The following is a 12,671-nucleotide window of genomic DNA, read 5'->3' as shown; positions in this document are numbered from 1 at the left end:
GATTGCAAATAAATGCACAGACACTATTTAAACTAAACAGAGATGACATCACTGAATTCAATGATGAACTGCCTTTAACTGTCATTTTGCATTATTGACACAGTTTTCCTAATGAATGTTGTTCAGTTGCTTTGACGCAATGTATTTTGTTTAAAGCGCTATATAAATAAAGGTGACTTGACTTTGACTTGACTGGTTCTACACTGTAAAAATATAGTCCCCCTAGGGTCACATAGGAGGAAAAAAATGACAACCGCTAATCTGTAGTCATAATTTTGTCATTTGTACTATATAAACTATAAACCATAAACTATAAACTGTTCTTCTTTTACATATTTGTAGCCTTTCCTCTCCATTTGAAAGTCTCACTGATGCCCACTCATTCATTTTAGGCATACATTTGTTGACACTAGGTCTGATTACGTCAATCCTTTTGTGTTCACTCTGAAAACTTCTGAGTTCACGGAGAACCCTTTGCATTTGCTTGCATAACATTTGTCAAGGAAATAATATGGTGAGGAAAAATGTCAATGCTTTTGTGATACATTTGTGAACAATACTTTTGTGAGAGAACGCAAAAGCAGTTTTGCTTCCATCTGTTATTTTTTCCTTCACCAAGATCTCCCAGTGTTCTCCATACTATAGGAGCTCTGTATGTTTCAAATATTCTGTTTCTTTTAATTCTGTCTTAAAATGTAGCTGCCTGTGTAGACCATAAACTAAACGCATGCCTGCCTTTTTATTTATTTATTTATTTAGCCATTACACAAAGCGACTTACAAATGAGGACAATGAAAGCAATTCAGCAGTTATGATGCTGTCTGTATGTTATCATTTGCTGTTGTATGTGTGTGTGTTCATGAGTCTATCCAGTTTGCCAGTGTTTCTCTTACAGTATGTCTTTAATACTTGAGCTATTTAGCTGACCTGATGCAGTTGCTATATTTAGTAAAGTGCATTGATGCCTTTGTCTCTCCTGAATACATGGTAGAGAAATGCCTGCAAATGACACAGAGACACTTTCATATTTTATTCTATTATTTATTTATTTGTTTGTTTGTTTATTTTACTGGTATATTAAAATTGTATGCAAGTGAATTTCTTTGCTCAGACACTAAGATTAAATTAGTTTGCTGATAGTTTGCCCTCACATTTTTGAGTGAACGCCCATCATGACCACATTGTTTTATCAGACTGGAGTGACTGTGATAGACGTCCCATACTCAGAGGGACAGGAAGGAACAGGCTGTACTGCTCCATAAAGCTCATTTACCACTGTGTTTTCTGCCCTTCATCGGCATCAGCACTTCGCCTGATCTCTTCACAGGTGACATACAATGAACGATATCTATAAAGCAGCGGTGAGTCTATGCATTTTTTGCAAGTTGCCAACAATAACTTTTTCATAAAGATTTGTAATGGGGTCGAAAAATTGGGTGTTGTTTCTGTTTCTTGTTGGTGTGTGTGTGTTTTTTTTTTTTTCTACACATTGTCATTGTGTTTCATTTGCAGTAAAAAGATCAAATTAAACCCTTGGGATAAGACACCCCTCCCAGAACTGGCATATAAAACTGTTATTATTATTATTAAATGTTCTTATTTTTATTTTATTTTCATTGTAATTCATGGGGTTATTATTCAGTAATGGCATTTACTTTGATTCATTCATTAAAACCTATAACTAACTAACTGAATTGCTTGATTGTAAGTCATATAATAAATTTACCGTATATAATCCAATTTCTTTTCATGGAATTCTACTTTGTCTGTTAACAGTTACTCAAATGTTTAACTAAATTATAAAAACTCAACTTTAAAAAGAGTAGTTAATTTAGTATTTTATATTAATGACACTTAAGAAATAAATTAGCAAATGTTTATTTCTCTTTATAACACATTGGCTAATCAGTCTGTACATGCCAAATTTCTATCTAAATATGTTTTAAAGTAAAGGAACATTTTTCTTAAGGGGGGAATCTTCCCCCAACTTATCTTATAATGCATTAGTATAACAGATTTCATTTGACATTTAGTGCAGTCAACTCTACCATTTAAAGGTAACCATGAATATCCATGAATAGTTAAATTTATTACAGCTGTGAAAAAAATAAATAATTATTATTATTATAAAAATTATAAAAAACTACTTGAAATAAGTATGAAAACATACTTATTATAAGGTGCATTATAAGGCTTCATTGTTTAATAGAAAGAGTGAATATCTGAGGCTAAGATTATATTTTAACGAATTATACAACTGTGTATGGTATGAACGGTCAAATTTTAATATGACAATATTTTCTCTATTGTGGCAATAATGACTCTAATGTGTGTAAATGTTCCGCTGGCTAAATTTATTCCTTAAGAGTTATAAAAAGATAACTGAAAATACCTTGGCTCTTGAGTATTATCAGAGTTAGATAGGAGCTACTCAAGAGAGCAGAGATGCTATCATTCATGACTACACATGGAGCACCGCCTACCACCCATGGCTAATTTTGGCATGATTTGCTAAGCCATGCATGTATGTCTGCATGCTGGAAAAGCAGGCGCTTAAGATAAAACTCTCAAAGTCAGATACCAGCACTGATTGAGACTGTGTGTGTTTGTCCACTGATCTCTCTAAGATGTAAATGAGACTGTAAGTCTGGGAGGAACATCCTGACAAATGTTTATGTGTCAAACTATTCTGGTGGTTTGTGTTGGATCCGACATGGGACTTAGACAGTAACTTACTTAAGCAGCTGTCTCATGAGTTAGCTTTGCTGGATTACCCATCCATTGTCATGCCACCTCATATCATGTCCTTTATCTGCGGTTTGTTATTTTTAACTCCAGAGTACTGTGTACTGTGTGTAATCCACATTACTCAGATCTAACCTCAGTCTGATTTTGAATAAAATATTTGTTTGGACTAAAGCAAACATGATGCTAATGAGGACACAACTTTTAAATAGCCCATATGCAAATACATGTACATATATTAAATTTCCATATATGAAATATATTGACATTTATATTGAAATATGAAATATATTATATATATATTGTCATATGAAGTAAAACATATATGAAATTAGAAATTGCAACGATTTTATTCATATATACAATACATATTACCATATATAAATATCCAGATTTTTTGTATATTCTTTTTGTGTGTTTGAGTGTGTGTGTGTGTGTGTGTGTGTGTGTGTTTGAGTGAGTGTGTGTGTGTGTGTGTGTGTGTGTGTGTGTGTGTGTGTGTGTGCGTGCGTGCGTGCGTGCGTGTGTGTGTGTGTGTGTGTGTGTGTGTGCGTGTGTGTGTGTGTTTAATCAAGCTGCATATACTACCAACATATAATACCACATTTAAAAAAAATCATCATATAGATATTGTTAAAACACTCACACTTATTTGTAATTGACTGGTAATGCTGCCCATACAATAAAGAACTACGCATAAGAACAGAGATAATGAAGCTTGTGAAGTTTGTTTAAGAACTGCACATTATATTAGAGGAGGGTTGGAAGTAAATCTCCAGACTGAGCAACCGTGACCAACTGTGTGAAACAACCCTGTTACTTTATACGATTTTTAATTTTATTTTATTAGATCCTTTTAATATATATATATATATATATATATATATATATATATATATATATATATATATATATATATATAGTTAATGTTTGTTGCTGCAAAAAAAAAAAAAAATATATATATATATATATATATATATATATATAGTTAATGTTTGTTGCTGCAAAAATATCACACAAATCATGTCACTTTTTATTTTTTTTTTTTTTTGGTTGCATGGTCTTAACATTGGCAAAACCCATTTAAAATAAATCTAAATCCTTCCACTGACCAAAATGATTGAAATATATGTGTGGATGCATGTTTGTGTTAATGTAGGTAGAGTATATTATGTGTGTATACAGTATGACTATTGACCCATGAATGTCTTCAACAGGCAGAGCAGCTCACCGATGAGCAGAAGAATGGTATAGTATAATACTATGCATCTAACAGCATTTGGTCTTAGAATGGCCATGAACATTATGTTTTATATTCTACAATGCCTCTAGATTACACCTTTTTTGCTACATAAAGTGCTGTGAAAAAAGTAAATTACAACAATGTAAAAATGAAAACGAAAAGGAGGAATGGCATGCTTAGAGTCCCCGCACAATATTTCACCTGAATTTGAGAGTTGGACTTTTAAGTTGGTCATTCCATTGTGTTCTTGCATGATTTGGGTGATTTCTATTGAAATCACTTCAGCTTTAAAATTTTAACAGATAGCCTCATGTTGTTCTCAAGCATTCTTTGGTATAATGTAGAATTCATAGTTTACATTATGATAGCAAGTTTGCCAGTCTCAAAGGCAGCAAAATACCTAGAAATAATTATAATAATCTGGTGATGCTTCACAGCTGGTATGAAGTTTGTTTCTCAAATGTAGAGTGTTTTTTGCCAAACATGATGTTTGTACTCTACGTTGACCCATCTGTGCACATTGTATTTAGAAGTTAATTTTGGTGATGGACAGTATATTCTTTTTGCCCAGCCTCTTTTTAATAGTTAACTCATTTACATTTGTTGTGTAGAGCTGCCTGTAGATCCTATCATATAACACCTGGGCTTCTTTGGACTTTCTGTAATGTCTCACACTCTGCTTTTAAGGTGAATTTGCTGGGATTGCCCAGCCTGGACAGATGGTTCTGTCAGTTGTTCAAAGCAATCTCCATTTGTAGTTTATTTTACATACAATGATAGGATAGCTCTTTTACAGAACTGTACGTTTATGAATTTGAAGTGCTTGTAACATTGCAGGACTAAAAAAATAAAAACTGCCTGAATTTAACACCTGTGCCCAACTAATAAAAACAACGACATTATTCATAGCCAATCTGCAGTAATGACTTACTAAACTGACATACACTTTCAATAAGTGACCCTGGACCACAAAACCTGTCTTTTTTTTTTTTTTTTTTTTTTTAGATAAGCTGTCCATTGATGTATGGTTTGTTAGAATAGGACAATATTTGGCTGAGATACAACTTTTTGAAAATCCGGAATCTGAGGGTTCAAAAAAATCTAAATATTTAGAATATCACCTTTAAAGTTGTCCAAATGAAGTTCTTAGTAATTCTTATTAGTAATTAAAATTAAGTTTTGATACAAAATATATTCATAGAATATGATATTTACTTAAAATTGATAATTCTGACCCATATAATGTATTGTTGGTTATTGCTACAAATATCCCTGTGCTGCTTTGCTGGTTTTGTGCTCCAGGGTCACTTATTAATAAGTGGTTCATGTGAGAGAAACCGTACTGTAAACTAAAGTTCTGTGTTTGTGTTTTGTAGAGTTCCGAGCAGCATTTGATATTTTTGTTCAGGATGCTGAGGATGGATGCATCAGCACTAAGGAGCTCGGGAAGGTGATGAGGATGCTGGGCCAAAACCCCACACCGGAGGAACTCCAGGAGATGATTGATGAGGTGGATGAGGACGGTAAATCCAGAACAATCCAGACACTTTTTTCTAGTTAACTTTATTTACTCACCCTCATGTTGCTTCAAACTTAGCATAAAAATAATCTTATAACTACCTGTTTTCTGTGGCTATGAGAATATCCTTATATTTAGAGTTTATGAAATTACATTAAATGTTGATGGCAATTTAATTCTGCTACAGTTACTACTGGCAGCTCATATAAATAATTGTAATTAATTGTATATATATATATATATATATATATATATATATATACACAGTATATACATTTCAATTTTGATCTTAATTTACTACAATCTCTTTCTTACCTTTGTATAATCTGAAGAATCTTCTTTCGCCACAAAGAACCTTTTGTCAAACAGAAACGTTATTCAGATGTTAAAGATTCTTTATGCACCATATAGACAAAAAGGTTCTTTATGGGATTGTGAAGCTGCTTTCTTTTTAAGAGTATACTGTCATCAAAAATAAGCTTGTGCTATAATGATTGTTGGTGCACTTATGCAGGCAGTGGTACGGTGGATTTCGAGGAGTTTTTGGTCATGATGGTGAGGTGCATGAAAGATGATAGCAAAGGAAAGTCAGAGGAAGAACTTGCAGAACTCTTCCGTATGTTTGATAAGTATGTTTTGTTCTCAAACTGAACTAAGAGAACTGACCTGCAGTGGGTTTTGGGGTTTCTGATGGGTTTTGATTGTATTTGGACAGGAATGCAGATGGTTACATTGATCTTGATGAACTGAAGATGATGCTGGAAGCTACAGGTGAAACCATAACTGAAGATGACATTGAGGAGCTAATGAGGGATGGAGACAAAAACAATGATGGGAAAATTGATTATGATGGTAAGAATGCATTGTGTTACATGCAAGTTATCTGGTATTAAAAGAAAAAAACAGTGAAGCATTGTGATGCAAATCAAAATGTGTGCCTTTTCTATAATTTCCACTATCCTTCTATTGCAGAGTTCTTGGAGTTCATGAAAGGGGTGGAATAAATGACAAAGAAATGTCTTCCTGGTGTTTCTCCCTGGACTGTCTGAACAGAAAGGCAGAGTAAATATTCAAGCTTGATGAGAGAGATCAACAGAGCGTCTATCAGATATATACTTTTTTTTTAGCACAATATTTTCAGATTAAATTATTTTACACGTGTGTAAAAGGGTCAGTTTGTGTAGATTTAAGACTTTGCTTGGGTTTTAATTTGTTAAAAATATTTAGGAAATTATTCATAGTTCCATATATAACAAAATAACACCACACTGAGTAGACTTGGAATCCTAGCCCATACATTTTATACTTTTTATTCTACCACAGACCTGCAAAGAAATAACTATTCCAGAAATATTACTATAATCCACATCTGTCAAGCTGTTTTAGCAAAGTTAAATTTGAGAGCCTGTGCTTATTGTTTTCCAGCCTATCTGTCAAATTTAACAAAATGCTACCACCCACTTATCTGTGAAAGTAGAATAAAGTATTTGAGAATTTTGCTTTGTTTTAATTATTGAGCCATACATTAATAAATTACAGTTGCACTCGTAAGATTACATACCCCTTGCTGAATATGCAGATATGTTAATAATTTAAATTTAATAAGAGGGATCATGAAAATTGTTATTTATATACATTATAGTTATTATAATGTTATTTTTATTTAGTACTGACCTTAATAAGGTACATATGTTTATATATACTCCACAAGACAAAATAATAATTGAATTCATTAAAAAATGACCCCGTTCAAATGTTTACATACCTGTGAATCCTAATAATATGTTCCATGACGATCCACGTTTTTTCTGTGTTGTTCAACTCCAGCTCGTGCACATTCTTTGGTTTTCCAGCATCTTCTGCATATTTGATCCCTTTCCAGCAGTGACTGTATGATTTTCACACTGAGGACAACTGAGGGACTCATACACTATTATAAAATATAACTAGTATAAAAGGTGGAAACATTTACTGATGCTCAAGAAGGCCACACGGTGCATTAAGAGCCAGGGGGTGTGAACTTTTGAACAGGATGATGATGTGTAAATTGTAGTTATTTTGTTTATTTGTAGTTATTGTAGTTATTCAAGGGTATTTAAACTCTTGAACGGGGTCATTTTTATAAATTCATTTATTATTCTGTCTTATGCAGAATATATAAACATCTGTTATGTGAAATAGCTTATTCAGGACAGTATTAAACAAACAATAACGATAACAATTTTCATGACCCCTCTTATTTAAGTGACAGTATTTATGAGGTGTGGTGTGTTCTTCTAATGGCTAAAACAAGACCTAAAAAATGAGCAATCTCCCTGACCAAGACACTAAACCTCAGGTTACTCCAGGAGGATTTATCTTGTCAGAAGTGATCTATTTAAAGTGTCTGCTACTGTATATGACTATAGCGACTTTTTTACTAATTAAGTGGCAAAAAGAAAAGAAAAAAATCTGGCCTATTGAGAGTATTTACTTTGCGTTATTCTAATCTTATCAGAGAGCTCTTCTTTCACTGCAGCCTAAGCTAGTCAAGTATAGTGGCTATAGTATAAGACACAAATAGTATCGTGACACAGAAGGGCTTGGGTTCTGGCAGCAGAGGCCCTGCTGCAGGGCAAATGTGTGACAACCTGTTGACATAGCAGCTAATAACAGTTTCTCCTTCATCAGAAATGGTCAGTGCGGCACAGAACGGCAGCAGATATTGCTTCAATGTTTGCTCTTTAAATCCAGTTAAAACTGTAAGGAAAAACTGTAAGGTGAGGTGTTAAGAGGCATAAAAGTGACAGAAGCTGAAAAGGTAGACTCACGAGCAAAGCTGATTTAAAAGTATAGTTCACCCCAAAATAAAAGTTCTTTCCAAATTCTTCTAAATATCTTCTATATCTTCTACTTGAGGGGGAATAAATGATGACAGATGTTTCATTTTTGGGGCCCATCTCTTTAGCCATAACGAGTAGGTGACTAGAAGTCAAAAATGAACAAAGAACATTAAGATTATAAAGCAAGTCTTTGGCAGATTCTTGGATGAGATGACTACCGAGATAAACATTAAATCCAAGATGCTACTGTTCAAATAGAAGAAGCCACACGTCCGTTTCATGAAGGTGGAGCATCAGGAAGGTATCCAGGAGAAAATTAGGTTATCAGAAGAAAAAGAGTTTCTATTCTGTGTGGTATAGAAAATGTTGATTATCAGCTATTTAATGTCAGCTTGCAGAGAGGAATTATGGCTATGGGGAATTATATATAAATCCCACTTCTGACATGGAAAGTGTACTGACTAAATAGGGTATGTATAAGGTTAAAATGAGCATTTCAAGGTTTGGTCATAATAACTGACTGATATAAGTAGTGCTAACTTGTGCAGCACAGCTCATTTTAGGTAGTTTGTGTGCTTCTTTTTTATTTCATTGGCGATCAAAGAGCTCCGCCTTGTGGCTGCTCCACCTCATTGTCACAAATGAAAAAAGAAAATAATAAATAAAAATACATTTTTAAGATTTCTGATGACTCTTAATGTGAATGGACTAAATTTAAAGGAGTAAGCTGGTAATTAAATTAAAGAAATAGCATTTTAGTGATTTTTTGTAAAAAGCTAACCAATGATGAACATGAAAACTAATTACGTGGATTTCCATTACACTTATTTATCATATAAAGCAGGTAAGAGAAGTGGAGTCGCAAAACAGGCAAACCCACAATATTATCCGGAGAACTAATATGATTAGTTCTCCCACTAATATTATCCACTGAAAAGATACAGATATTGAACACACCAGTACAGTCAGTTACAGGTGGTCTACACCTGGTGTTGTCTACACCTGGTGATATACTGTATATCTATTACATAATCTGTTGGAGGTGGATAAATGCCTCCAGCTTCATAAAGAGGTACAGGGCTGTGATCAACCCTATCCTCTAGCTTTGTATGACCACATACAGTATATACAGCAGGGTCTGGACCTCCCATGGCATTAGCACCCTCTGAACACTTTTATAAAACGCTCTCCAATAAACCATGTTGGACCTCACAAAGACTGAAAAGTTGCCCCAGTTTATAATCTATGTCCACTGCATTAGCAGACAAACCTTAAAGACACTTTTTACAGCATATTTATGATTTCATTGTCTTTATTTGCTTAGAAGCACTAACATACTTGAACTGTTCATAGAAGCTCACACATTAGCTTTCTGTGCATAGAAGCTTCAACTTGACTTGTAAATAAAATGTCTAATACATTAAGAACTGTCTTTCTGTTTTGTAAATAAGTTTTAATTTCACATGTAAGAAGCATTCAAGAACAAGCTTCATGAGATTAGTTGCAAAAAAACTAACTCTCATAAGAAAAGAAGCATTCGGCTAATGATACATGGGGCAACTTTTTGAGCAATGTTACTGTCAGTGGGCATCCAGGTAAGACACAGGGCCCACAGCCAATCTAAAATATCCAGATAGAAATGTGTCCCATTCTCAATGGCAAAGTGCCAGAGCAACACTGCTCAAAAACAACTGCCTAGCAAAATTGCTCAAAAAGTTGCCCTGTGTATCACCAGCCTTGGATAATGTTATTAGTGTTTACGTTAAAATTTAAATAGTTTAGACATGAGAACTCATTATGCCAGTGTAACATGGGTTCTCCCAAGGCTTTTATTCTCCTGTTAAAAACAAAAAAAAAATATTTCCCTGCCACTGTTCATCCTGTAGATTTCCTTATGCATGCATAGTTCTCTGAAAATAATCTTTATGCATTTTTGCACGATATCAACATGAACACAATTTAATGTAATCATAGCTGTCAAAGAAGCTGTAAAAGTCAAATCTGTAAAATCTACACTGTGATTTAGAGGACTATTTACAGATCAAATTGGATGAGAAGAGGTTATATTTTAAAGCTTAATTCTTGACTTTTTATAATTTTAATGTTTTTTTTGTTTTTTTCTAATTTTGAAAAGTGAAGGCTATTGAGTATGTATGCAAATTTAGGCCATTATAAAATAGCACATTAATATTTCTGAGCCCTCTGCCAGTTCTGAGCTATTCACTGTAGGTGTTGAATTCTGGCCTTTCTCAAGTGTCCTGTGCCGACTCTGAGACAGGTTAAAATATTATCAAATGTTTTGAAACCTGGACAATAACTATATTCATAACCACAAACTCCGCTGAAACTACATAATTCAGTTGAATGACATTTTTTACCACAAGGTTATGTCTCAGTTAAGTTTATTAAATACTAGCACAATAAACACATTCAAGAGCATACATCTCCAAAACATGACAACAGATTACCTTTTCTAAACCATGTGCCATCAACATAAAACATTATTTATGAGAGCTATTTGTGCAAACGATTCACTACAATAATAGTACATAAAGAAAAACATTATGTGAGAACGTTTGTGGTACTCTTTTTCCCTAATATTTAAATACAGCGCACAACATATTTTCCTTCAAAACAAAGTCTAAATTTCCATAATATGTGGTCAAAAAAACACGTCAATTCTCACAACAATACACAGAAACATCTATGGACACACACAAGACCACAGAACTATGTGGGAAACAGCAGAGAAACTGGATGCAAACATATATGCACACCACCAATAAATAATATTTCATTTTAATATTTCATTTTTTATATTTAATTCACTTTTCATATTTACAGTTATAGCACACAAAACATTAAGCTTTCTGTTAATAGGTATTTATCTTAAATCATTAATTTGTAATGTTAAGTGTACAGGTCACATTAAATGGTGCCTCAGTTTGCAAATACAAAGTCAACAGAAGACTCAAGAATGAATCTCACAAAACTTGTCAAAGACATGCTGAGGAAATTATATTTTGCATAAAAAGAAGGTACACTGTAAAGTGAAATGTCATTTAAATAGTCAAGTATTTATGCACTGCATCTATCCTACGCACTTGAGTTAAAATGCTGTGTATTACAGTAATTTAGGGGAGCTTTTGCTTCTAACAATAATGCCACAATGCAAAAAAAAAAACAAAAAAAAAACAATCTTAACCATCCTAAAATGTATCCTTCTTTATGCAAAATATATATTTCTTTTTTTCTTTCTTCTAATATGATCTGGACATGTTTATTACAGGAATGATTATCACAAAAAAAATCCAACGGCAACCCAATGACATATAATAACAAGAAATTAATAACCAAATCAATAACCAAAGTAAACACTAGTGCTGTGAGGACAAGAAAGGAAACTTGCTCTGTCTTTTACTCCGTCTGGGGAACAGAGATGGCAGGACCCTTGGGGTCATCGAAGCGGTCCATAGTGCGCAGCTGCATGATCATGTGCAGGCCGTAAGTGAGAACCAGGACCATGAGAAGAGATGTGACCAGCCCCATCCAGATACCAGGAGTGAAGAAACTAGCACAGTCACTGGCATAAGAGAAATCCTTCCCAGCCAAATTAAAGCCCTGGATCTGTCACATGAGAGAGCGAGAGAGAGAGAGATTCCTGCTTAAATGTTATAGGAGATTTAATATTTAATATCAAATGTATATTGTATATTTCAGTCCCTACAGAAAAACGCAGATTTTTTTTGTGATTGTTGCAGACAATAATGCTTGATTTTGCGACACGTTTTCTTTAAAAATGCAATGGAATATGCAGGATATTTTTGCAATTTTATGCGATGAAATTGCGTGGACCTGCAAATACTGTGGTTTGAAAAAGAGAAAAAAAGTTGATTCCCCCAACACCCTGTTTCTCACTAGGCTACTACCTTAATGTAAGGAGTAATTTCTTGTTACTTCCTATGATAAGCAAGCATACTAAATCACAGAATAGTTAAGTTCTCGTTCTGTTTTATTTCAGACCTTAATTAACACATGGCTCAAACTCTGTAGCTTTACAAAAGGAATATTCAACAACTTCTGTAAAAATATATAGATAAAATAAAAAAATAAAAAATGTGTGCTTCCTGTTTTATAGAGGTAGCTATACAAAACAGACATCTCCTGGTAAATTAGGTGCTTCCAATGCAGAAAGTGCAATCTCTTACTGCAACGTAAATTATTTTACATACTACTAATATACTTACAACTGTAAGATTTTGGTACTGTTCTGTAACAAAAAAAAGTGCAATCTTACAACTGTAAAGTTGCATCAACTTCTGAATAAAACTACAACAGTCCC

At 33.6% G+C, this 12,671-nt stretch overlaps 2 protein-coding genes across 2 annotated transcripts in view; one reads left to right on the top strand and one right to left on the bottom strand.

The window, feature by feature from the left end:
• Nucleotides 1–1,206: 1,206 nt before the first annotated feature.
• tnnc1a (troponin C type 1a (slow)) lies at nt 1,207–6,670 on the top strand. Its single transcript, XM_059526973.1, has 6 exons — nt 1,207–1,361; nt 3,963–3,993; nt 5,365–5,511; nt 6,022–6,136; nt 6,223–6,359; nt 6,480–6,670. Exons 1-6 carry the CDS (start codon nt 1,338–1,340, stop codon nt 6,509–6,511), a joined length of 486 nt encoding a protein of 161 aa, XP_059382956.1. The 5' UTR covers nt 1,207–1,337; the 3' UTR covers nt 6,512–6,670.
• A 4,044-nt stretch (nt 6,671–10,714) lies between these two features.
• atp6ap1a (ATPase H+ transporting accessory protein 1a) overlaps nt 10,715–12,671 on the bottom strand; it is a 29,611-nt gene continuing 27,654 nt past the window's right edge. Inside the window, exon 10 of the mRNA XM_059527141.1 lies at nt 10,715–11,956. Coding sequence (XP_059383124.1) covers nt 11,747–11,956 — 210 coding nt within the window. The 3' untranslated portion in view covers nt 10,715–11,746. The remainder of the gene's footprint in view (nt 11,957–12,671) is intronic.

Source organism: Carassius carassius, chromosome 37 (assembly GCF_963082965.1).
Source record: "Carassius carassius chromosome 37, fCarCar2.1, whole genome shotgun sequence".
NCBI classification, from domain to species: Eukaryota; Metazoa; Chordata; class Actinopteri; order Cypriniformes; family Cyprinidae; genus Carassius; species Carassius carassius.
Note: the sequence above shows the minus strand (reverse complement) of the source record. Positions and strands in the feature narration are given on the sequence as shown.

Bases quoted from the DNA above. Each gene is read 5' to 3' on its own strand.
- tnnc1a (XM_059526973.1), top strand. From the start codon at position 1,338: ATGAACGATATCTATAAAGCAGCG. The intron at 6,137-6,222 runs GTATGTTTTGTT...GTATTTGGACAG, and splicing joins CTCTTCCGTATGTTTGATAA to GAATGCAGATGGTTACATTG. The intron at 6,360-6,479 runs GTAAGAATGCAT...CTTCTATTGCAG, and splicing joins TGGGAAAATTGATTATGATG to AGTTCTTGGAGTTCATGAAA.